The sequence below is a fragment of the Lampetra planeri genome, chromosome 3, assembly GCF_965212315.1.
Source record: "Lampetra planeri chromosome 3, kcLamPlan1.2.h2, whole genome shotgun sequence".
In the NCBI taxonomy this organism is placed as follows: domain Eukaryota; kingdom Metazoa; phylum Chordata; class Hyperoartia; order Petromyzontiformes; family Petromyzontidae; genus Lampetra; species Lampetra planeri.
Window position 1 is genome coordinate 26,184,762 of NC_136109.1, and position 27,367 is coordinate 26,212,128.

The 27,367-nt window shown below is 52.2% G+C and overlaps 1 protein-coding gene across 1 annotated transcript; it reads left to right on the forward strand.

Moving 5' to 3' along the window:
• The first annotated feature begins 8,017 nt into the window (after positions 1-8,017).
• LOC144717159 (creatine kinase U-type, mitochondrial-like) lies at positions 8,018-27,163 on the forward strand. The gene is made up of 10 exons (XM_078592488.1): positions 8,018-8,176; positions 14,767-14,947; positions 16,368-16,566; positions 17,361-17,456; positions 17,841-18,062; positions 19,864-19,949; positions 20,851-20,974; positions 21,564-21,698; positions 24,021-24,146; positions 26,010-27,163. Exons 2-10 carry the CDS (start codon positions 14,787-14,789, stop codon positions 26,127-26,129), a joined length of 1,269 nt encoding a protein of 422 aa, XP_078448614.1. The 5' UTR covers positions 8,018-8,176; positions 14,767-14,786; the 3' UTR covers positions 26,130-27,163.
• Positions 27,164-27,367: the final 204 nt, after the last annotated feature.

Below are 27,367 nucleotides of genomic sequence, written 5' to 3' on the forward strand. Positions count from 1 at the left end.
CCCAGTATGGTCGTTTTTTTTGTCATGAAGACCATGAGAACGGGGCGAAACAAACAAAACAACCCGAATGTGACATGAAACATCGCGGAGTCTGAAACATGAATGTGAAGATAATCGAACGAAGCAGATAGTAGCCGCGCTGACCTTTCTGTCCACGATGGACACTCCCTATGGTGGACACCGGTGGCATTTGATCTCCCGTAAGGGGGCACCGACTGACCTGCTTGGCTCTGCGGGCCATGTTGGAGGGGGCTGGGGTGGAGGTTGAGCAGGCGAGTGAGGAATGTGCTGGTCCCTCGCTAATTGACCAGCTCCTCACGTGCACGTGCCGCGTGTCACGTGTCGCGCTGCTGTCCCCGTGAGGTCACGGAGCGGGGTCGTGTTTACGAGCCCCACTCCCCCCCATCTGCTGCCCCTCCCCCTTCCACCACTGCTCAAGGAGCATTGACCTCCTCCCCCGCCCCCACCCACCCCAGAATTAAAATGTCTCTGTCTGGCATCATGGCCCCCATGACAAAAAAAACTAATTCAAATAATCTCAGGTGAACGATATCAGCTCGCGTGGCAGGAGCTAGCTGAGCTGGATGAATTGGAATGGGGCGTTGGGCAGGACACAACACGAGAAGGGGTGATGACGATTGTGGTGGTGGTGATGACGATGGTGGTGGTGATGGTGGCCGGGGCGGTCGAGACGAACAACGGAGTCGCAGCCCAAGGACAGAACGCACCCGGAGAGGGGCTGTCCAACCGCCGAGACTGAGTGATGAAATCGGCTCGTGTGCAAGAGCTCGTATCCATGGATCGTTACAGCGTGTAGGACCGTGAAGGGCTGGCAACGGATGAGGGTGATGATGCTCGTGATGTTGACGAAAACAATTTAATTGCCGCCGAGAACATTCGCACCTTTATCTGCGTTCATGCACGCGCGTGGCAGTGACCCACAACTGACTCCCCAGAAGTGCTCAATGCGTCGCAATATCCGCCAGGTTTATTAATTATCCCCCCTCCCCCCAACGGATAGAAGGAATGGAATATTCATCATCCTATTATCCGCGATTGCTTAGCAGGCCACCAGACGGGAATGTAATTGAATTGAATTTTCACGGAGAATGAACAGGGGGAGGTGGGAACAACCCACAGCGGCCCCCCTCTCACATCAACGTGCGCGACACGTATTGTAATGTACGGCGAATCTCTTTCGCACCGTACGTGGCCAATCGTGCCAATCGTAGGTGTGGGGGGAAGGACAACAAACTGTGGGTCTCTGTGTGAGTTTATGGGTCTCTGTGTGAGTCTGTGGGTCTCTGTGTGAGTCTGTGGGTCTCTGTGTGAGTCTGTGGGTCTCTGTGTGAGTCTGTGGGTCTCTGTGTGAGTCTATGGGTCTCTGTGTGAGTCTATGGGTTTCTTGTGTTAGTCTATGGGTCTCTGTGTGAGTCTATGGGTCTCTGTGTGAGTCTATTGGTCTCTGTGTAAGTTTATGTTTGTACGTATGTTAAACTTATTTCGCACCGTACGTAATCAACCGTGCTAATCGGAGGTGCAGGGGAAGGACAGCAAACTAAACATAACATTTGACACACCTTGACAACACTTGACACTATTGCAAATTAGATTTTACATTTCTAGGCATTTTCTTGCTCAAATATTTTGGTAGCAAAAACGGAAATCACGTGGAGTCATTCTGCAACGACTGTTCGTGTCACCAGCCCTCGATTCACACCAGAGGTGTGGACTCGAGTCATGTGACTTGGACTCGAGTCAGACTCGAGTCATGAATTTGATGACTTGCGACTCGACTTGGACTTGCATAACAATGACTTTGTCCCACCTATGAGATGTGGACTCGAGTCATGTGACTTGGACTCGAGTCAGACTCGAGTCATGAATTTGATGACTTGCGACTCGACTTGGACTTGCATAACAATGACTTTGTCCCACCTCTGATTCACACCGCAACCAGAGGCAGTCAGAACCAGGGGCGGTTTCTTCATTAGGGCGATTGGGCGACGCACCACCAATGTCATTCAACCACAGAGTCACGCTAGCCGTCACTGTGCCTCTGGATATAGTCCAATCAGCGTCATGCTACGTTCTGTGGAGTACCGCCTCTTTTTGGGCGATTTCCCTCCAGCTGAGAATCGCCCCGAGTGGTCCCATAGACTTACATTCAAAGATGTTTTTTTTCGAATGGGGGCGCTGCAATGCATTCTCTATGGCTTCCGGGAGGGCTCGCCCTAACGTGCTTACGTCATCATACGTGCTTACGTCATTATACGTAAGCACGTTTCATCCAACAATATAATTTGTTGCCACCTAGTGGAATCTTTAATAAAATAAACTTGAGTGGTTTGTTTTAATAGTGAGTATAGAAACAAACAAGATGTATTGTAAGAGTCACTTTATTTTTCATTAATATTAAAGAAGTGAAGTTGCCTTTACATGCTTAAGCTGTTAATTTATCCATTGCATGGGTGGACCTTATCCTTATCAATCATCCAGACATTTGCCCCCCCTGAGAGATTTTGCAGGAGCCGCCACTGGTCAGAACGACGTGAGATCAACTCGGGGACAAGATGCAGGCTCAGATAATTACATCATCATCATCACCACTGCAAGCCGCAATCAACTGCTGCAATATATCTACAAACAACAACAACAATCTAGGTTAAAAAACTACTTTCTTTAGAACTGCTTTTTGTCTAAAACGTGCTCCCGTTCCACCGCACCGCACTGTCAGTAATCTCACCACAAGTTTTAACCTCGCACCTACTTAATGAGCCTGTGCTTCAAATAGAAAGGCAATGCTATTTAATGACCACTTGAGCACATGTGTGCGTGTGGTGCACGCTCGCGCGCGTGTGCGTGCATTCTGCAAAGTGTTATTTATTACGTGTGTGTGTGTATTAATACCCCCCCCCCCCTCTCACCCACCCTCGTGTGCAGTGCCGACCTTCATAGGTGCTCGCTAACTGCATTTACCCTAGCAGTCCGTGAAAGAGGCTATACGGGTGATCTTTGTTTTTGTGTATTAATACACGTGGCGATGGGCCACGTGGCGGTGCGACCTGGCCTCTTACCGCGTCGACTGTCCCGGCAACCTTGTTGCTTCTTCAGTGGCATATTCTTAGGTTTTTTCGGTAAAGTCACGTAGGTAAAAAATAAAAATTTATAAAAGTTAAATAAAAAATAAAAATAAAATAAAAAATCACGACGTTTCGGAGGCAACACAAGCTTCCGTCTTCAGGTGGAACCGTCACAACACGACAGCTGTATCAAGTAAATGAGAGATTACAAGAGATACCACTCCGTATATATAATGGTTGAGGAGTGGTATCTCTTGTAATCTCTCATTTACTTGATACAGCTATCGTGCTGTGACGGTTCCACCTGAAGGCGGAAGCTTGTGTTGCCTCCGAAACGTCGTGATTTTAATTTTAATTTTTTTTTATATTTTACCTTTATAAATTTTAATTTTTATTTTTTACCTACGTGACTTTACCGAAAAAACCTAAGAATATGAATCCTTGCAGTCACGAAAGCTTCAAATCTAGAATCTTCGGTGGCAGTGGAGCCACGAGGTGCAGGGTCTGTCCACACCAGGGGTCTGCAACCCGCGCCTCTGGAGCCGCGTGCGGCTCTTGAATGACTGCTTTCGTGTCGCAATGTCGGCAGGGCCCCACCGTCTCGTAATCGCCGCATGGCATTGCGGCTCTTGAAAGATAGCGGGGTTTTTTTTCGTTTCTCACCGAATTAGAAAAACAAAAGGGCTCTGCTTTAGTTATTTTGATCGCCCGAGCCTGGTCCACACAGTGCTAAACAAACGAAACGTGAAATGTATCACCCCCACTTGCCCGTGTTTATTTCACGGAGACTGTTGGGGGCGAGGGATGTTACAGAGCAAAGCGTTGGGAGTGGCATAAAACCCTGAATTCAGTTTTTCAAACTCAAACCATTCTCCCAGACCCGATGCATTTCTCATCTCGACTTCTCCCCCTGCTCCTCCTCCTCCCATGCAATGACTTGCATGGAAATTAGGTCCATATCAGGTGTATAATAATAACATATGTTGAACTTCTTTCGCACCGTACGTAGCCAACCGTGATAATCGAATGTGCGGATGTCGTTATCCAGTAAAGCCTCCCTGAGCCTCAAGTTTCTTCTTCAGCTGGATTCTGCTGCGCTGGGGGGTTGGTGGGGGGGTTGGTGGGGGGTGGAGGTGTTTAGCCAAGTCTATAAATGAGAGTCTGGCTCCATGTGGGAGGAAACCAGAGAGCCCGGAGAACACCAAAACCTCGCACACGAGAACGGTGACATTTAAAGGTGGGCACAGTGAGGGGTTCACAAACTCACCCGCCGTACTGCCACCTCGAACGCGTGGTGTTAGCAGCCCAAGGTGGATTTTGCGCGCTTCACAAATCTCAACGGGATCCACCAACACTTTTCGTCCAACGCTCTGGCAACAGGTGCGCCACGGTGGTGAGATGTTAACTACCTCGCCTGGTATACAGGAGGTCGTGGGTTCGAACCCGACCCTGACGCCTGCTGTTTATTTGGAGTTTGCGGTGTCTCTCCCCGATGATCACGTGAATTCTCCTCCGGGTCCTCAGTTATTCCCCCTCCACATTTAGAATGAACATCACGCGCTTAGAGTGTTTGGCTGCTGTACATTTCCACACGACAAGAAGCCACTTCGTTGAACCGTCATTAGCGATAGCCGGGTCGCTTCTGAAACAAGTAGCTCCGTAGCTCAGTGTGTGTGGGGTCACTATGGGGACGGGTAGAGTACGAAGGGTGAAGAGGGAACCAGGGGTAGAGAGGGATCGAGTGGTGAGTCTGGGGAGAAGCCGGTGGTAGCCGATAGAGGTGCTCTCTCTCCGGTCGGTGGAGTCGGCAGAGTCCCCGATCCGACACGAGAGAGAGACCGGAGCTAGCCGGCAGGGACCCGGACTCAGAGTAGGACCCCTAGCCCCTGGGAGTTGTGTACCGTTGTGTGTGTATTGTGAAGTCTTTAATAACAAAAAAAATAGTTTAAAAAAATAAATCGCCACCAGGCGTGCACCAAGACCCACCTCGAAATCTCCACGAATCTTAAATCGGCGTCGCCTCCTCCACCACGACCCCTCCCCTCTGGAGCCAAGGCCGGGTGCGGGCACGCGTTAATTCTCTCCGCCCGCTACAGGTCGGAGAGGATTTCGTCGCTCGTTGGCCCCACCGCGTCTGGCACGAGCCAAGTCGGGATTCGCCACCGTAGGCAGATGCGAGAGAGAGGAGAGGGGAGAGGGAGGGGAGAGTGGAGAGGGGAGAGGGGGGAGAGGCGACCTCCGCTCAGATTAATCTCCCGTGGTCAAGGGCGGCTCTGCTGCGGCAGACCAGTGCTGTAGAACCCACATTACCCCCACGGTCGATCATCATAATCATCAGCAGCAGCAGCAACAGCCTTGGTCAATCCACTGCTGGATGAAGGCCTATCTGGATGCTGTAGACAACGCGGTGCGGCCTCTTCGTTAGCACGGGAGTGACGCGTTGCTTCAAGGGAATAAATACGTGGTCCTTGAATACATGAAAGTCAAATAGTTTTTACACATTCCATCAGCCACGCGACATTCTGGGGGGCGCGTGCAGTCGCACCGACGTTGGTTCAACACGAGCAACAGTTCTGGAGCGGATTAGACGCTTTGGTGGGTCGTACGTTGAACTTCTTTCGCACCGTACGTAGCCTAACCGGAGGTGCGGGTAATCGTGAGCAGAGTGAGTTCTAGCCCGAACCGAGGTACGGCGATCCCCATCGGCCTCCCCGCCTGTTCGCTCTTTGGTCTCGGCTCGCAAGTGACCCCCCACACCCACCCACACACAGCAAGGTCAAAGTCACGGCCCAAGTGAGAAGGAGAGCACACGAGCGATCGATGTATTTCTTTAGGGGGAGTTGTTTAGGTGGCGCGTGTTCATGCGTGGCCACTCAATCTCGCGCTCACGGCACTTGCCCCAACAGTCTGTTGAAAGGCTATACGGGGAGATCGTTCGTGTCTGTGGGGTATGTGTATGTATCTGGATCTGTGACGATTAGCTGAACTGGTCCTGGCCTCCTCCACCCCCTAGGTCGATTCAGCCTCAACTGAGTACAGTATCTGCTGCGGTGCGTAAACATCACCGCGGGAGAGACAAAGGCGGTCGGGCGTGGTTACTGGCCACCCACAACGGTCTGTTATGGAAATTCATGGGCTTTTTTAAAATCTGACTATTATATGCGGGTAAGTTACTAAGCAGTCGTGCTTATGTATTAGTAAGCATGTACACATAAATTATGTACAACAAGATGGGAGCCCATTGGGAAGGTATGTAAGCGTGTGTATGTGTTGGTCTGTGTGTGTGTTGGTCTGTGCATGTGTTGGTCTGTGTGTGTGTTGGTCTCTGTGTGTGTATGTGTTGGTCTGTGTATGTGTTGGTCTCTGTGTGTGTATGTGTTGGTCTGTGTGTGTGTTGGTCTGTGTGTGTGTTGGTCTCTGTGTGTGTATGTGTTGGTCTGTGTATGTGTTGGTCTCTGTGTGTGTATGTGTTGGTCTGTGTGTGTGTTGGTCTCTGTGTGTGTATGTGTTGGTCTGTGTGTGTGTTTGTCTGTGTATGTGTTGGTCTGTGTATGTGTTGGTCTCTGTGTGTGTATGTGTTGGTCTGTGTATGTGTTGGTCTCTGTGTGTGTATGTGTTGGTCTGTGTGTGTGTTGGTCTCTGTGTGTGTATGTGTTGGTCTGTGTGTGTGTTGGTCTCTGTGTGTGTATGTGTTGGTCTGTGTATGTGTGTAATCTGTGGGGAGCGCTACGCATTCGAATCCCGCTCACGGCCAACACCATTGACGACAATCTGAACCGGTCTTTGGCCTCCCCTAGGTCGACTCAGCCTCAAATGAGTACCTGGTGCGATGTGCAAACATCACCGTGCCGCCCTTCATCAATGATCAAAGATCCCCCATATAGCCTGAACAGACTGGAGGGGCAAGTGCTGTTAGCGAGCACCTATGAAGGCCAGAATGGTACACGAGGGGGGTGGGTGGCCAGCACCACGCCCGACCGCCTTTGTCTCCCTAGTGGCGATGTTTATACACCTCACCAGGTACTCATTTGAGGCTGCCCTTCATAGACGCTCCCTAACAGCCCTTGCCCCAACAGTCTGTGCCAGGCTATGCGGGAGATCTTTCTCTTTGTAATCCGTGTAATCAGGCGAGAGCCCGAGAAGACAACGCGCGCGTGCGTGTCCGACCCGGTCATCTCTCGCCCCCTCCACCCCGCAGTCTCCTCCTGCTCCGACTCGGACATCCGCCTTCCCTCGGACGCAAATCCCATCCGAGCCGATTGCTGTGTTACCCCCCACCACCACCACCCCCCACCACCACCCCCCACCACCACCACCCAACACACCCCCACTGCTATTTCTGCCGGCGGAATGAGCCCACCTAGTGGGGGGCAGCAGGGTAAGGTGGGGGGGGGGGTGAGGAGGGAGGGTGAGAGGAGGGGGGTGAGAGGTGGGGGGGTGAGAGGAGGGGGGGTGAAAGCAGGGGGGGGTGAGGAGGGGGGGGTGAGAGGAGGGGGGGGTGAAAGGAGGGGGGGTGAGGAGGGGGGGTGAGAGGAGGGGGGTGAGAGGAGGAGGGTGAGAGGAGGGGGTTGAGAGGAAGAAGGTGAGAGGAGGGGGGGGTGAGAGGAGGGGGGGTGAGAGGAGGGGGAGTGAGAGGAGGGGGGGGGTGAGAGGAGGGGGAGCTGAGAGGAGGGGGGTAAGAAGAGGGGGGGGGTAAGAGGAGGGGGTAAAAGGAGGGGGGAGGGGTAAGAGGAGGGGGGAGGGGTGAGAGGAGGGGGGGTGAGAGGAGGGGGGGGATGAGAGGATGGGGGAGCTGAGAGGAGGGGGGGTAAGAGGAGGGGGGGTAAGAGGAGGGGGGGGGGGTAAGAGGAGGGGGGAGGGGTAAGAGGAGGGGGGAAGGTTAGAGGAGGGGGGTGGGTTGCGCTTGGCGGAGATGATGCGGGAGAGAGAAGACGGAGAGAGCGGGATTTGCACCACCACCACCACTACAACAACCACAACCACCACCGCAACCATCGCCACCGCGACCATCACCACCAGCAGCAGCAGCAGCCGTGGCAGCATTCTCCGCCGCACTTGCCAGACACAAGCTTGACTCCTCGCCATAAGCCAAGGTACGCGCGCGTGTGTGTGTGCACGTATGTGTGTGTGTGCACGTACGTGTGTGTGTGTACGCATGTATGCACGCGTACCTCCACTCGAGGTATGCGCAGCCTTCATCCCTCCTCCTCCCTCTTTGTTATTGCTCGGGCGCGTTCATCCATCAGTGATTTGTGCGCAATGCACGTCCACTGCGCCGTGCACGAACGACCGAACGAATTCCCAGCTCCATTGGCTTTTTTCTCTCTCGACCGAATCATCAATCACTGCCGTTTATTTGCTTTCAAACGCGACGACGAAAGTATCATTATGCGGTATTTGTTTGTTTTGTTGCGTGTGTGATAATCCTCATCCTCCTCCTCCGCCATCATCATGATCCACCGTGCGATGTGAAAAATAAAAATCCGCCGAGCACCTTGCACACGAGATGATCGTTGTTGTTTGCGATACAAACAATACCAACAACAACAACCCTTGATGCGTGCGTGCGTGTGAGTGAGATGGATCCAGGGTGCAGTCGCGACTTGCCGATTCAGACGCGAGGGATCACGCAGTATTTGTGTGGTGCGTCTCTTTGTGAGTGTAGCCTTTAAAAGAGTGCTTGGTGAGCTACGTGAACATCACTGCTGGGGAGACAAAGGCGGCCGGGTGTGGTTACCGCGAGCTCATACACCGCCCCCTCCTCTCCTGTGCCGTTCCAGCCTCAAATAGGCGCTCTCTATCAGCACTTGCCCCAACAGCCTGTGTAGGCTATATGAGGGATCTTTGTCTTTATTTTTGAGTGTGACATCGCAGGCCTGCGAGGGCTGGAGACAGCATGGGGGGAGGCCTTCACCCAGCGGTGCGTAGACCATCGCTGATGATGGTGCTCATGATGGTGTTTTGTTACGCGATGGTCATTGTTTTGAAGGATGAAATGGTGATCCTGATGGTTAGGTACATGATGATATGCCTCATGATGGCATTTAGTTTATATTACTATGATGATGATGATACCAATGTCCACGATGATATCAAAATATACTGATGGTGATATGTACTTGCATCAACCAGATATGCAATCTTGTTGATCACAGTGACGTCAATTTATATGATTACGTCAATTTGAATGGATGAATGATGATTGATAACATCAATTTACACGATCATGATGTCTAATTGCATGGCAATCATCATTAAATATATTGATGATGATATGTACTTGCATCAACGAGATATGCAATCTTGTTGATCACAGTGACGTCAATTTATATGATTACGTCAATTTGAATGGATGAATGATGATGATAAAATCAATTTACACGATCATGATGTCTAATTGCATGTCAATCATCATTATATGTCGTTGCATGTTAGTCACAATCATGACATCTAGTTCCGTGACTTTGATCATCGTGGCTTTGATCATCGTGACTTTGATCATCATGACGTCGGCTCGTGTGGAGCAATTTCCATGCCGTCTGCCATCTCCATCGATTGCGGCTCCCTCCCCCCACCAACTCCCCCGTTCCCGCACAGCACACACATCACCCCCCCACCACCACGGCCCCCCCTGCCCCCCAGCTCTCCCCCCCCCCCCACTCATTCCGTTCTTCTCATTTGACCCTGACAGCACGACCTTCGCTTGGACTCGAAACTCAACCGTGGAACTCACGATACTCAATTCGAGCTGGCTGCTCGGATTTAAAAAAAATAATTCACTGCTGCGTCGATCGCGGGGACGTTGTTTGACCATACTTCACCACTGTGGACACAGTTGAACAACAACAAAAACACGTTGGGTTTTTGTTTGTCGTGATTACTGCTTTGGAAAGTGGTGCACAAGCAAAGCCCACACAACCTCGCGTGCTATGAAGACGATCCATACACTTCTTAAGGCCACGGTGTCATTGCAGAAAGTGTCGAATTTTGTTCGTGTTAGTTGTGCTTTTACACCACTGCAGTAGCAGCATCAACACAATACTTGTTAAATGCAAAGGCGACTATAACGCTGTTCTAAAAAATATATATAATAGGCGACGTTTCGGGCAATTGTCCTTCTTGGTGAAGGGAGGCCTACTTGTCCACTGATATCAGCCCGTAGCCAGGAATCGAACGCAGGTGGCTAGGTTCATAGCACATTGCACCACCGCTCAGCCTTGAACAGACTGTTTGTGCCAGTGCTGTTAGCGAGCACCTATGAAGGCCGGCACGGCACACGAGGGGCGGTGTGGCCAACACTAGGCCCGGCCGCCTTTGTCTCCCCAGTGGCGATGTTTACACACCAGGCTGAGTCGACCTAGGGGAGACCCAGGACCGGTTCGAATAATCGTCACTGGTGCTGGTGACCGTGAGCGAGAATCGAACTCTGGTGGCCGGGATCGCAGGGCAGCGCGCTAACTGGCGCTACACACCGTGTTAGGCACACACACACACACGGCTACGTGCAGTTTAAAATGCATCCGAAATAGCCTTGCGGTATTAATGAGTCCTGCCGACCGAAGGCTTTCCCATTATCTTCACTTACAAGATGAAGGCTTTCCTCGTCTCATCCAATTACGAATCCCCGCTCAATCCTCAACCTTCATTCTGATTTGTTTTTTTTAATGGCACGCCAAGTTGTTGTAAATTTTCTTCATTCATTCATTCACTTGCACGCACCACCACTCGGGCTCCATTCACTCCAAATAATTATTCCCCCAAAGTGATGTCCCACGCCTATTGTTGCAGAGCGCCTTCATATCAATTCGACCAATGCCCCCCCCCCCCCCTTTGGGCTCTGTGTTTAAATCCGCGGGGAGCGGCGGGCACATTTGCCGCTTGTTGTCGTTTCTTCAATTGGTTTTGGCTATCGTGGGACGGATCGGGAGAGGCCTTCATCCAGCAGTAGATAGACCAGCGTGCATGATGATCACGACGACCGTTACATTCTCTCGGTTTCGTCATTCTCAATCCGTTAATCGGCAGAAAATAATCCAGAATGCCGTTTCCACGAAGATTCCTTTTGGAGGTACTGTATGTCGTATTTAATTTCGCAGCGAATTTGGAGCCCCATAGCCCGTCACATCTGGGCAGTTCACCAACATCGATTCAAGCGAGTCTGACTCTGCTGATGAGACACTGCGTGCCGACGACGTCGGTACCAGAGTTTGCCCGCCTTGAATAATCACTGCTTGAAATCGTGCACTGCTCGAGAGAAGGGCGCGCGGCCGATGCTTTGTGTAAGAGATTCCTTTTTGTGTTCCCAACGTAGGGAGAGACGGGGGCGTGCGTGTGAAGGAGACGTTCTTTGATTCGTGAGGTCATTGGAGGCTTTTCGCACACTCAACGCAGACGCCCCCACCCACTACCCAGCCCCCGATTCATGTCACCCCTCCACCCTATTCACGGCCACCCCCTCCTATTCACGTCCACCACAGGCAGGGCAACAAATAAATGGGGATTAAATCCATTCACCCCACCCCCCCATTCGTGTGTCTCACTTGGCAAATGCCGTAGTGACACTGCATGGATGACGGCTCCCGTTTATCGCCATATACAGGGCGACCCGTTTATAGATGCCCCCAACTCATTTCCCATCACCCTCTCAGCTCAAGCGGACTTTGCCTGGTGAGAATACAACAAAAAGAATAATAGTTGAGTTTCATTTGTGTCTTTTTTTTAAAGCCGATGTGTTTACATCTCTCCTATACGCTGCAGTCCTGTCGCGTTTTTTGTTGTTGCGAGGTTCTCACCACGTGCCTCCCCCCCCCCCTTTACTGGAACATCTGTGGAGCAGAGCCGTATCGCTCATCGGATTCCTCCAGTAGAGATACACATTGTGATTCTGGCTTTCATCTCGGCGGTGTGACTGATTGACACGAGGAGGCGGGTTGAATCAGCCACCGACCAACAGCATTGGCCAACACCAACACCCCGCGCATTCGCCACTTAAGTGACGGCGGCGTCATCACGACGCCTGCGCCAGGCCAGGTGCACTTCGAGGCCACGTGAAGTGTCGTAGGGCTCGTCCGCTGACAGGAGGTCACTGGTCAGACGTCGTGGCGTGGGAAAAAAACACGAGTTGGAAGGACGCGTTAACATGTCCCGTGTCGCGTTACAGATCCGTCGCTCACGACCTCTCGGGCGTTCGTGCGTCCTGTCTGCGCGTCTATTTCTAGCCCTGCGCGTCCACCTATAAATAAATACAATCGCGCACACACATATAATAGCATCGTTAAACCTTTGCTCGATTCAAATCGCACTCGCGCCCTCGACAGGCGGCACAGAAGTCGATCGAAGATCCACTTCGCTCGGCCGTGTCATCTCTCTCCGCCGTCCTCCCGCCGGTGACATCTCGAGAACAGCACTGACACCTCGTCGACGCATCGACACCACAACGCACGCAACCGACGACTATTCATCATTTCTAGATTTGAAGTTTTCGTGACTGCAAGGATTCATATTCTTAGGTTTTTCGGTATAGTCACGTAGGTAAAAATTTTAAATTAAAATTAATAAAAGTAAAATAAAAAATAAAATAAAAATCACGACGTTTCGGAGGCAACACAAGCCTCCGTCTTCAGGTGGTACCGTCACAGCACGCTTGCTGTATCAAGTAAGAGAAATTTCAAGAAAACAGTCCTTGTATATATACTGGTTGAGGGTGGGAGGAGCCAAGGTAGGCCCTGGATATTATTATTGTGAGGCTGAAGCACGCTGTTAGGAATGAGCATTTGTTGTGTAGACTGGTTGACAAGAGTTGGGTGTGTACTGTGTGTGTGTACTATTCATCAGATTTGAAGCTTTCGTGACCGCAAGGATTCGTACTCTTTGGTTTTTTCGGTAAAGTCATGTAGATAGTGACTTTACCGAAAACACCAAAGAGTACTATTCATCACACCGCCGCCGCCGTCGTATTAGCAATCGAATTTATTAAATCAGTTTATGTTTTAGTTTGGTTTTTATCTTTTATTTCCCGTCGTGCAGAGCCAGGTAGGTGCTCGCAAGGTGCGTCGCGTTTGCGAAGTTCCTACTCAAGGGCTTCATTCGTGCACAGACTAAAACTAAATAATGTTTTCTTGGTTCTTTCGGTAAAGATAATAAAATAATTATGTTTTATTTTTATTATTTTATTACCTCCCTTCTACGTGACTTTACCGAAAGAACCAAGAAGATGAATCCCTGCAGTCACGAAAGCTTTAAATCGAAATTTAAATAATGTTTTTTAAATATTTATAGTTTTTACAAGGCCCCAACTGAGCTGTCTTATGGCTCTTTCTTTTTCAGAAGTGGGCTATCACAAATCGATAGCTCAACGAAGTGGCGTATCACCACGTTGACATTTATAGCAGTCAAATACTCCAAACGCGTGGCGTTGATTCTAAATGCGGAGGGGAATAACCGGAGGACCCCGGAAAAAAATCCACGCGACCACGGGGAGAGAGAGAGGGAGACACGCAAACTCTAAATATACAGCAGCAGGCGTCAGGGTCGGGATTGAACCCACGACCTCCTGTATACCAGGCGAGGTAGTTAACATCTCCTAGCCACCGTGATGATGAGAGAGAGAGAAAGAGACGCAAACTCCAAATATACAGCAGCAGGCGTCAGGGTCGGGATTGAACCCACGACCTCCTGTATACCAGGCGAGGTAGTTAACATCTCCTAGCCACCGTGATGATGATGAGAGAGAGACGAACCCACGACCTCCTGTATAAACACAAGGCGGCACACAGTTGATCGGTTTGCGTGCCTGAACGCGTGCAGTTTGAACTCACTCAGATGCAGCTGTGCGGTCGAACATAGGACAACCCTCTGTGTGTACTGTGTGCATTGTGTGTGTACTGTGTGTGTACTGTGTGCATTGTGTGTGTACTGTGTGCATTGTGTGTACTGTGTGCATTGTGTGTGTACTGTGTGTGTACTGTGTGTGTACTGTGTGCATTGTGTGTGTACTGTGTGTGTACTGTGTGCATTGTGTGTACTGTGTGCATTGTGTGTGTACTGTGTGTACTGTATGCATTGTGTGTGTACTTTGTGTATTGTGTACGAGTACTGCTTGTGTACTGTCTGTACTGTGTGCACTGTGTGTGCACTGTGTGTTTACCGTGTGTGTGCACTGTGTGTGTACTGTATGCATTGTGTGTACAGTGTGTGTGTACTGTGTGTTTACCGTGTGTGTGTGTACTGTGTGTGTATTGTATGTGTGTGTGTATTGTGTACGAGTACTGCGTGTATACTGTGTCTGTACTGTCTGTACTGTGTGCATTGTGTGTGTACCGTGTGTGTGTAATGCATGTGTACTGTGTGTGTGTGCCGTGTGTGTACTGTGTGTGTACTGTGTGTGTACCGTGTGTGTACCGTGTGTGTGTGTACTGTGTGTGTGTACTGTGTGTGTACTATGTGTGTATGTACTGTGTGTGTACTGTGTGTGCGTGTACTGTGTGTGTGTACTGCGTGTGTACGATGTGTGTACTGTGTGCGTGTGTACTGTATGTGTACTGTATGTGTACCGTGTGTGTGTACCGTGTGTGTGTGTACTGTGTGTGTGTACTGTGTGTGTGTACTGTGTGCATCAATATTCTGATTTGATGGAGACCGTGGCTGCCTGCATGGTATCCCTTCTGCCCCCCCCCCCCCCCAGAAAATCGTAGAGCCGGGGCTATGGCAAACAACTTCATCCGCGCGATGTTGGGGGGCCGAGGGGGCCTCATGCTGGGGGCTGCGGCGGGGGCCGGCATCGTGGCGTCGGGGTTGGCGCTCAACCGGGACTCGAACTGGGTCGGAGCGGCGATGAACACGGGGAGGCGCTTCTACCCGGCCAGGCGAGAGCACTGGGGCGGTGGGAGGGGATCGGTGGTGATGGCGGTGACCAGGGTGACGATGCTGATCGTGATGATGATGCTGATCGTGATGATGATGCTGATTGTGATGATGATAGTGATGATGATCGTGATGATGATGATAGTGATGATGATGATGATGATGATCGTAATGATGATCGTGATGATGATCGTGATGATAATGATGATGATCGTGATGATGATGATGATAGTGATGATGCTGATCGTGATGATGGTGATGATGATAGTGATGATGATGATCGTGATGGTGATGATGATGATGATGATCGTGATGATGATAGTGATGATGATGATCGTGATGATGATAGTGATGATGATAGTGATGATGCTGATCGTGATGATGATGATGCTAGTGATGATGATGATAGTGATGATCGTGATGATGATGATGATCGTGATGATGATGATCGTGATGATGATGATGATCGTGATGATGATGATGGTGATAATGGTGACAGTGATGATGGTGTCGATAGCTGTTTGGAGTGTTGCTCCTGATGATGATGATGATCGTGATGATAATGATAATGGGGACAGTGATGATTGTGTTAATAGCTGTTTACAGTGGTGCAGCTGATGATAACAGTGATGATTGTGTTGATCACTATTCTCAGTGCTGATGATGATCGTGATGATGGCGATGAAGATGGCGATAATGATGATGATGAGAGTGATGATGATGGTGGTGTTGATGGCTTTTTCAAGTGCTGCTGATGGCGACGATGATTATGACGGTTATGACGTTGATGACGGTGATGCTGATGGTGATGACGACGGTGACGATTTATGACGGTGATGATGATGACGATGATTATAACGGTGACGATGATGATGGTGATGATGACGGTGACAATGATTATGACGGTGAAAATGACGATGATTATGACGGTGACGACGATTATGACGGTGACGATAATGATAACGATGAAAATGACGAAGATTATGACGGTGACGATGATGACGACGGTGACTATTTATGACGGTGATAATGATTACGATGATTATAACGGTGAAAATGACGATGATGGTGACGATGATTATGACGGTGACGATGATGATGACGGTGACGATGATGATGACGGTGACGATGATCGTGACGGTGACGATGATCGTGACGGTGACGATGATCGTGATGGTGATGACGACGATGGTGACGATGATGATGATGGTGACGATGATGATGACGGTGACGATGATCGTGACGGTGACGATGATCGTGACGGTGACGATGATCGTGACGGTGATGACGACGACGGTGACGATGATGATGATGGTGACGATGATGATGACGTTGACGATGATCGTGACGGTGACGATGATCGTGACGGTGACGATGACAGTGATGACGACGACGGCTGACGGTGGCGTTCGCCGTCCACAGTGCCGAGTACCCGGACCTGCGCAAGCACAACAACTGCATGGCGAGCAGCCTCACGCCGGCGGTGTACGCGCGCCTCTACGACAAAGCCACTCCCGGCGGCTTCACCCTGGACCAGTGCATCCAGACCGGCGTGGACAACGCCGGCCACCCCTTCATCAAGACCGTGGGCATGGTGGCGGGAGACGAGGAGTCCTACGAGGTGCCGCGCTGTTGCTGTGCCTCGTAGCGCACTCGGTAGCTTCACGAGAAGTGGGAGGGTAGGGGGGGTGCCTTGCATCCCCCCTCCCCCTCCCCCCCCAGTGGTCAAAGCTACAATGAGAGATGTGTTTTCGACGGTGTGAAAGAACGTAAACTTATTTAAAAACGCGGTTCAAATTAACACATTCCTGCTGCGGAGGGAGCTGGTAGGAACGTTGGGTTGCTCGGTCAATGGCCAGGGTCAACGGCGGCGTGGTGTATTCCGCAAATATGGCCGACTGTGAGGGCGGGCACAAACCGGTGTGAGTAGGTTAAACGTTGAGTTTTATAAGGGCACCACAGGGTGACCAGCCCCTCCCCACCCAGCCCCACCCCTCCCACCCCCCAACCATCTCAATGGATTCTTTGTCACGTGGACACAGAGCTGGTTGCTCGATCGGAAATCTCCCCCCCCCCTGCACCCCCACCCCAACCCTCTTCCCCCCCCCTCCGCCACGTCCAAATTTATCGTAACTCGGCCACTGGAGCCTTTGATCCACGTTGGCCCACGTGCAGTTGCACCGACTGCACACTCGAAGCTGCACCACTAACTCCCGCGCACCTTGTCCCGTGACACACCGCGTCACGTCTGACCACACCGCCACGACACCGCCACCACCTCGCCACGCCGTAACCACACTACACCGCCACCACTCCACCACCACACCGCCACCACCACGGCACACCGCCACGACACCGCCACCACCTCGCCACGCTGCGTGTGGTTCCACGCCGTGCCGGTCCTGTGTCTCGCAGGTGTTCGCGGACATTTTCGACCCCGTGATCAAAGAGCGGCACAACGGGTACGACCCGCGGAAGATGCTGCACAGCACGGACCTGGACCACTCCAAGGTGAGGAGCCCGAGACGCACGGAGGGACGCGGAGGCACTGAGAGAGACGTCGAGATGTGCAGAGGGAGACGTAAACTTTGTTTAGAAGCGAGAAGAAAAACTTGCTGAATGTGGTTGAATTACTCATCCAACTCTCACCCTCTCTCTCCTCCCCACCACCCCCTGTCCCTCTGTCTCCCTCCCCTGCTCCCCGTTTGTCTGTCTCCCCCCCCCCCCCCGTCTGCCCCACTCGCCCCCCTCCCCAACTCCCTCTCTCCTCCTCATCTCCTTCTCTTGCCCACCACCACCCACTCCCAACACCTCCCTATTACACCCCCTCGTGCCCCCATTTCCCCCCGTACCACACCCCCCCCCCCCTCTCCACCACCACCTCCTCCACGGCAGCTCACCCACGGCGTGATGGACGAGCGCTACGTGCTGTCCACGCGCGTTCGCAGCGGGCGCAGCATCCGCGGGCTGGCGCTGCCGCCCGCGTGCACGCGCGCCGAGCGGCGCGAGGTTGAGCGCGTGGTCACCTCGGCCCTGGGAGACCTCAAGGGTGACCTCGCGGGCCGCTACTACCCCCTGTGCGGCATGAAGGACTGCGAGCAGGAGCAGCTCATATCCGTAAGGAGCATCGGCAGACGCGTCACAATAGAGCCCCCACCCCCCTGTCCACCCAGCCATCCGCTCACTGATTGGCTGGGAGGTGGCGGGGAGCGGCGTTATTGGGGGATGTAGGTAGAGCAGTATAGCTGAGTGGGTCTTACCTGGTTAGAAATAAAAAAATATTTTATTTTATTTGCATGGGCCTCCCCTCCCCCTCCCTCTCCTCCCCAGCTAATCTGTAGCTGAATGGGGAAGTGCTTCCCCCCCCCTCCATCCCTCACTAGTGAAGGGCGCCACGACGTTAACTACCTCGCCTGGTATGCAGGAGGTCGTGGGTTCAATCCCGACCCTGACGCCTCCTGTATGTTTGCAGTTTGCGTGTCTCTCCCTCGGTTTCTCTCACCGCGGTCGCGTGGATTTTTCTGTGGATTCTCCGTTTTTTACCCCTCCACATTTATAATCAACATCACGCGTTTCGAGCATTTGGCTGCTACAAATGTCCACATGATGATGATAAGCCACTTCGTTGAGCTATCACATTTGGCCAAGGTCGCTTCTGAAAAAATAGCTACATAGCTCAGTGGGCCTTACCAGGTAAAATACATTTAACAAAACATTGTTTAGCTTGAGACATCACGAGAGTTCAGAAGCAGTGCTGAGATGTCTACTTCCACGGGCCGTTATTTAACACGGCGGAGTGGAGGTGGGGGGGGGGGGCTTGCACCGCTCCGCTGCGAGATTTATGAATGGATTCTTCCGTTCCGTGACGCGACGCCGTTTGGCCCACGTGGGTCAGGGGTCTCGGGAGCAATTGTAGCCGGCACTGTTGAAAATCTGGGTTCGACTTCAGGTTTCAGTCGCCGCTGGCCGGCGATGGGTCTCATCCCGTTCACCGTGCAACGACCGCGCGCACGCGCACGCGCGCACACGCACACACACGCACACACACGCACACACACACACACGCACACACACGCACACACACGCACACGCGCACACACACACGCGCAGGCACGCGCGCACACACACACACCACACACACACCACACACACACCACACACACACCACACACACACCACACACACACCACACACACACCACACACACCACACACACCACACACACCACACACACACACAATATCACAATTTATTGGGGTTGTTTTTGTTTTGCCGTTTCATATGGCAGATACCAGCCCTGCGAGATGACATTTTTCGAGGGTAATAAATGGACACGTGGCTTGGTATGTGGCAAGAAAGCAGATCTTGTTAAATCAAAGGTTGTATTTCAATCGCGTAAATTCCAGCTCTGAGAATGAAGAGAGAAAAAAATTGTCGTCGACTGCAATGCGACATTCCCCTCGCCTCGTGTGTGCGGTGGGGTGAAACGTCACGGAAGGGATCTCAGAAGCGGTTCTGTGATAGCAACTTCCACGGATCGTTCTTGAACATAGACCGCCCTGACAAAGTCTCCGGTAGCTCGATCGGACCCCCCCGCCGCCCCCACCCTCTTTCTTGCCCCCCCCCCCCCCACAACCTCATCCAAATTTATCGTAACCCAGCCACTGGACCCCTTCGATCCTCGTCGACCCGCATGCAGTTGCACCGCCTACACACTCGATATGTATGTGTGTTGAACTTATTTCGCACCGTACGTAGCCAACCGTTCTAATCGGAGATGCGCTGGGAAGGACAACAAACTAAACACGAATACAGCTGCACCACTGAATCCACCACTGACTCCCCCCCCCCACCGCTCACCCTCACCGCCCTCTCTGTGCCCTCACCTCTATGGCACTCACTCACCTCCTACACGCAGGACCACTTCCTGTTCGACAAACCCGTGTCGCCACTGCTCACCTCGGCTGGGATGGCCCGAGACTGGCCGGACGCCCGCGGCATCTGGTGAGCCGGAGAGGGAGGGAGGGAGGGGAGGGGGGATGGAGGGGAGGGAGGGGAGGGAGGGAGCGAGCGAGGGGATGGAGAGAAGAGGGGGGAGGAAGCCGTCCTGGTGGTGTGGGGAGGAGAGTGGAAGATGGGTTAGATCAGTGGCTCTTAGCCTGGGGTGCACCCTGCACCCCCTGGGGGTGCGAGATGCCCTTTCAGGGGGTGCGAGACGTGGCCAGATTTATTTTTAGAAGGTGAAGTATGGTCTAACAACCCCCACGACCTGCGTGGCGTGGCCCTCGTCCAGCAGTGGAGTGACACAAAGTGCCGTAGGTCGCGTCGTCAAGATGTGAGTGCGGCTCGCGGCGGTGCAGGGCTGACACCACCGCTGACGATCGTCGGCGATTGTCGTCGTTGTTATCGCTGAGCGAGTTCACCCGGGAAAGCCTCACCAAGTCCCCGACACTCACTTTCAAGAGGGTCCTGCTCAGGTTCTCGCAGGACGGGGAGACGATCGCTGCTTTATGACTTTCCCAAATTCAGTGGTTCGGGAGTGACTTTCTATTTTGTTACTTTGGACAAAGTTGGCTCGTGACGCCGGCGCACGTGGCCCTACGGTGTTCAGACGATGACGGCGATGACGGCGATGATGGTTATGACGACGAAGACGATGATGGGAACAATGATGATGACGATGAAAATGAAGACGATGACAACGACGATGACAATGATGATGACGACGATTATGATGACAATGAAGACGACAACGACGATGATGATTACAATGATGACGACGATGATGACGATGATAACGACGATAATGATGAAGATGATGACGACGATCATGATGAAGATGATGACGACGATGATGTTAACAACGATGATGACGACGATGATGATGACGACGATGTGGTGGCAGGCACAACAACGAGAAGAACTTCCTCGTGTGGATCAACGAGGAGGACCACACGCGACTCATCTCGATGGAGAAGGGAGGCAACATGAAACGAGTGTTCGAGCGCTTCTGCCGTGGGGTTAAGGAGGTGAGGGGGGCATCCATGCCTGTGCGTGCACGTGCGTGTGTCTGTGCGTGTGTGTGTGTGTGCGTGTGTTTGTCTTTGTGTGTGTGTGAGTGTGCCTGTGTGTCTTTGTGTGTCTGATCGTGCACGCGTGTGTGTGCGTGTGTCTGTGCGCGCACGCGTGTGTGTGCGTGTGTCTGTGCGCGCACGCGTGTGTGTGCGTGTGTCTGTGCGCGCACGCGTGTGTGTGCGTGTGTGTGTTTGTGCGTGGGGAGCGGTAGTGTAGCGGTTAGTGTGCTGCGCTGCGAACCCGGCGACCCGAGTTCGAATCCCGCTCACGACCAACACTACCAGTGACGATTATCTGAACCGGTGCTGGGGCTCCCCTAGGTCGAATCAGCCTCAAACGAGTAAACAATTGAGTAAACGTTTGAGGCTGAGTGCGGCGTGTAAACATCGCCACTGGGGAGACAAAGGCGGCCGGGCGTGGTGTTGGCCACCCACTACCTCGTGTGCCGTACCGGCCTTCTAGAGCTGCTCGCTAACGGCACTTGCACCCACAGCCTGCTCAGCCTACACGGGGGCTTGTTGTTGTTGTTGTCTTTGTTTGAAGGTGGAGCGACTGATCCAGGAGCGTGGCTGGGAGTTCATGTGGAACAAGCACCTGGGCTACGTGCTCACGTGCCCCTCCAACCTGGGCACGGGACTGCGGGCCGGCGTCCATGTCCGACTGCCCCTGCTCGCCAAGGTTAGGGGTTGGACTTCAGGGCAGCGGCGGAACGAGCGTAGGGGGGGGCAGGCAGGGGGTGCCTTGACCCCCACCCTGCCCCACCCCCCCCCCCCCCGGGTGGCCAGAGCTGCGAATTGAAGGCCCCCCCATTGATAACCACCATGAGAGATGTGTTCGATAGTGTAGAAGAACATGCACTTGTTCAAAACGCGGTTTAATTCTTTCGTTTTTTTTTTATGCTTTAATTTACGTTCCACGTTTCATTTTAATTTAATCGGAGCGGCAACGTTATCTTGCAAATAAATACTCCGGGGCTGTTAAGCGGCTGCTGAATTTTGCGAAGACGGTGCCGCCCCTCCAGCGTTAAATGTCCAAGACCGTGAGCGTAATGACGATGTGATGAGGGCAAGAGGAGCCGCGATAAACAAAATCGCCGAGGTGCGACCGTGCGAGACAAAAATCAAAGGTTGGGGCCCCACCTGACCGATTGCCGCACGCCCCCCCCCCCCCGCCGACCTGATGATAACGTAGCTACCACGGTCACTGCTTCAGGGTCAGGTGTTCGGTGTTAGTACCGAGGCTGGGGGTTGGTGCTACGGTTAGGGTTGGGGCTCGGGGTTAAAGTTCGGGTTGGGCTCCAGGGTCAGGGTGTGGGTCGGCGCAAGGTGTTGGTATCAAGACCGAGGGTTGGTGCTCGGGGTAGCAAGGGGATTAGGGATGGGTTGGGGTTGGGGATGGGGTTGGGTTAGGGATAAGTATCGGTGTGTTCATTGTGGTTTACGGGTGGCGCTAGGATTTGGCTTTGGTGTCAGGGTGAGGGTTAAAGCTCCTCTCCGGCCGCGATCTCTCCACTGCTGGATGAAGGAGGCCTCCTTCCCAAGCCGTCGCCATCTCTCGATGCAGCGTGTAAACATAATCGCCTCTGCACTCGGAGGGTTGCGACTTCAAGGCTCCGCGTCGCATATTCCAAAGTGGGGTTACATCTGCTTAGGCGGTGCTCTCTCGCATGCAATGAGAATGATTGGTCCCGGCTCAGACAAAAACGACTTCGTTAAAGAAGAAAAACCCCCAGGGAGGTAGACTTCAGCCTCCCAATGTGATTTAAGCCAAGGGTAGCTCTGATAGTTATCGTCTCAATCATGCACGCGCCCGATGGAGAAGTCCTGAACGCAGCCCACAGACGTGTCGCTGGATCAAGATCGTCATCATCATCAGAACACTGAAACCATTATAACGCATCATCATCACAGTCATCATGACGTGTAAGTTACAGATACAACATGTTTGCGCGCGTGCCATTGCACGTTTGTATGTATGTATGTTGAACTTCTTTCATGCCGTACGTAGTCAACCGTCCAAATCGGAGGTGCCGGGGAAGGACAGAAAACGAAACATACCAATTGACACACCTCAATTGACACACCTCAATTGACAACACCGGACACTCTGGCAAATTAGACTTTACATTTCTAGGCATTTTCTTGCTCAAATATTTTGGCAGCAAAAACGTAAATCACGTGGAGTCATTCTGCAACGACTGTTCGTGTCACCAGCCCTCGATTCACACCGCAACCAGAGGCAGTCAGAACGACGTGAGATCGACTCGGGGACAAGATGCAGGCTCAGATAATTACACCATCATCATCATCACTGCAAGCCGCAATCAACTGCTGCAATATCTCCACAAACAACAACAAGACTGCCACTACATACTGCTGAGCTTGCAAATTCGAGCGCATTATTTTAAATCTAGGTTGAAAAACTGATTTCTTTAGAACTGCTTTTTGTGTTTTAGCTGTTATCATTCCCCCGCGCTTTCCGATGAGCACGGTTGGCTACGTACGGTGCGAAAGAAGTTCAACATACGTACACACATAGACTCGCACATAGACCCATAGACTCGCACATAGGCCCATAGACTCGCACATAGACCCATAGACTCACACTGAGACCCATAGACTCGCACAGAGACCCATAGACTCACACAAGAAACCCATAGACTCACACAGAGACCCTTAGACTCACACAGAGTACCATAGACTCACACAGAGTACCATAGACTCACACATAGACCTATAGACTCACAAAGAGTACCATAAACTCACACATAGACCCATAGTTTCTTGTCATTCCCCCGCACCTCCGATGAGTACGCTTGGCTACGTACGGTGCGAAAGAAATTCAACGTACACACACGCACATTCCGTGCGGTGTCAAATTGGTGATACGATACAGACAGACACTCGTACGATCGGTGGTCATAGAACGGGACACAAACACTTCCCCCCCCCCCAACATAATGATCAAGGCGCTCCCTCTGACGTCTTCCGCTGTCTCCAGGACCGCCGCTTCGGGCAAGTGCTGCTCAATCTGCGCCTGCAGAAGCGCGGCACGGGCGGGGTGGACACGGCCGCCACGGGTGACACTTTTGACATCTCCAACCTCGATCGGCTCGGCAAGTCCGAGGTAAGCCCCCCCCTCCCCCGTGCCCATCACCTCCATGTCCCCAAGTAACCGCCCACCACCCCCACTTTTTTATAACTCTTCACTAATTTTCAGAGGGGGGGGGCGGAGTCACTTTCGCCGATTAGACATCGTCAGTGTGTGTAAGAGCCGCCACACGTGTCTCTACCATTGGGGGTTTGATAGCAGCACGATGATGATGCTGCTGCTGCTGCTACGGTGGTGTTGTCACTGTCAGTGGGCCGCGGGCCTCGCAACGAAGACCCAACCGCTGTAGCCCCACACAGCAGGTACAGATCGTGCACGAGTCGGCCCTCTACCGCCACCTCGTGGCGCGCCACGGTGTGAGCGCCTCCTCGACCTCTCTACTGGACAATGGACTCGCGTCGCCCTCTAGTGGTGGACGCCCTCTAGTGGTGGACGCGAGAGTCGCCACCTCCCACGCGGTGTCACGACAGTTTTCAGTTTCATTTCATTTGTTTGGTATAGCCCTGTGAGCTTCCGCGGCCGTCTGGAACCGTCTCCCCTTCCGATATTTAGGAGGCCACTTGGAGCTGTGCACTTTTAAATCATCACCTAGATTGAAAGCCAAATTCTTCAGAACTGATTTGTGTGTGTTTTAGTTTGTTCTTCCCCCGCACTTCCGATTAGCGCGGCCGGCTACGTACGGTGCGAAATAAGTTCAACGTACAATACACAAGTTACTCTTCGGTTCTTCGCAACACAAGCGGAACTGCTGGACGTGACCTTGTTTTAAGTGGGGTCATTCCGCCTGGGGACGACCCACTTGTGTTGCGATCGAAACGTCGTGATGTGTTATTTTTTGTTTTATTTTACTTTTCTACCTACGTGACTTTACCGAAAGAACCAAAGAGTATGGATTCTTGCAGCAGTCACGAAAGCTTCAAATCAAAATTAATACACAAGTTAAAAACAAAGGAAGGAGTTGGAAAATAAACCTGAAAAAAGGGGGGTCTGGAGTCTTTCCCTGGAATTATTTACAGTGACATTATTGACGAGCCAGTGCCGGCCTGCCCCGTAGCCCTGCGACGTGACCCTGTTTTAAGTGGGGTCATGCAAACACTCTGGGGGGGGGGGGGGGCGATACGACAGTCAATGTTAAACAAACTTTCAACAAAACGCGAAGCAGAGCGAGTGGTGCCGATGCCGCCCTAGTCTGCTCCGGCCCCCGGTGTCGAATGTTGTACAGTACTGACGTCTATTGACTTGGCGATGAGAGTTTAGAAGGGTGGCTTAGCCCTTCAGCTTTACCATGTGGGGGGGAGGGGGGGGGGGTGATCTCCCATTGAAAAGGGGGGGGGGTTAATGTTTTTCGTTGGTACAATCCTTAATTAACCGGCATTGCTCGTGTTATAGCTTCTTTAAGAGATCCGTGGAGACGCACAGACCAGACAAAGCAACACGCAGGCCAGACAAAGGCGACAGACACACAGAGCAGGCACCGGTGTGTTGGAGACTAAACCCACATTGGCAATTCGAGTCCGACGTTCCGCCAGTAATCACAACTAGCATCATCAGGCGACAGCCAGATTGGCGAAACGTCACGGTGCTCAGATTGTAAATGCTGCAGTAGGTTTACTCTCCAACACACAACACAACCGGTGTGCTGTACGTGTTGTTGACGTGACGAACCTCACGACTTGGCTGTGTCGGGTGGTGGCGGGTTTAACGACACAACTTTTATATGTTTCGATTTAAAGCTTTCGTGACTGCAGGGATTCATCTTCTTGGTTCTTTCGGTAAAGTCACGTAGAAGGGAAGTAAAAAAAAATAAAACATAATAACTTTTATATGTACGCGATATTCCCTGTCACGGTTGACATTCGCCGACCCTCTCGTCCACAGGTGGAGCTCGTGCAGATGGTGGTGGATGGCGTCAACTATCTCATCGAATGCGAGAAGCGGCTGGAGCGGGGCCAGGACATCCGCGTACCCCCTCCGCTCCTGAGCAGCCCCGCCAAGTAGAGGGGGGGTCCCCCCCACAATCCCCCACCGCGGGAGCGGAACGGAACAACTTCGAGATCCCCACAACGTCCGCCGCCTCCAAGCTCCGTCGACGCAGGGGAAAGAGCAGCATCACCACCATCACCATCTTCACCACCATCACCATCTTCACCACCATCATCAGCAGCAGAGTCCCGACGTTCTTTCCTGCAGCAGGGCTTCCACAGCGGAAGCGACGTCTCGTTGTTTAGAAGCGGCCTGGCTGCGGCATAGTCGCCTATAGTCAGACGAGTAAATGTCATTTTAGTTCTAAACGGGCGAATTGGTTTTGACTTATTTTGGTACTTTTCTTTGGACCGCGCTGGTAACGATGTCGAACAAAATGAAAGTACGTGAACCAGGGCTTAATTTCAGACCGGGTCAGTGACCCCCCCCCTCCCCCAACAAATATATGCACACCACATCCAGGATACCTCTCGCTACGACTGTGGCTGCTGGTCACGTGCCACCTAATTGCGAATCTACGAGCGAACCGGACACAAAATTAAAAGGATTCACGGAGAAAGTCCGCCGAGATGTGAACCTCCCTTGGTGATCGATTCGTACAGCCATGGCTGGCGGGGGGGGGGGGGGTGTGGACGTGTGTGTTGTTGTGTTATTCGTTAAGGAGCTGGGCAGGTGCTCCTCCACATTCGACACGCGATGCACAGCCGACGTCGTCTCTTCCTTGTTGTCGGGCCTCGGCGAAGTGAATTCGTGCAGTGGCCCAAATTTGCATTGCACCGTCCATACCTCTCACGATCCCGCCCACACCCCCCCACCCCCCGTGTACTTGGATGCTACGTCCAAACCCTTCAATGGCATTATTGTACAAGTATTGTATTATATCGGTGGTGTGTATCGGCGTTCGTAAACAACGGGGCTCTGCTGCACTCAATCAAGCATATCCGTTTAAAACTTATAACACCCCCTGAAAAAAAATGTGAACATTTTAAACGAATTAACTTATCACGACTGTAAAGCGTGATCTTAATAAAAAAAAACCATAACGCAAACACCAGACATCGGCTTGGGTGACGTCGTCTCACTTCTTGGGGGACACACTTCCTTACACAAAGTACGCATTTTCACCCTCCACCCGAGGCAATTATACAATTACTCGAGCAAATACATTTAGAAACACACAACTCTTATTACGTTCGAGATACTCCACCCATTATCGGTTCATTTGCTCGACTCGTCGGACACCACGAAAATCG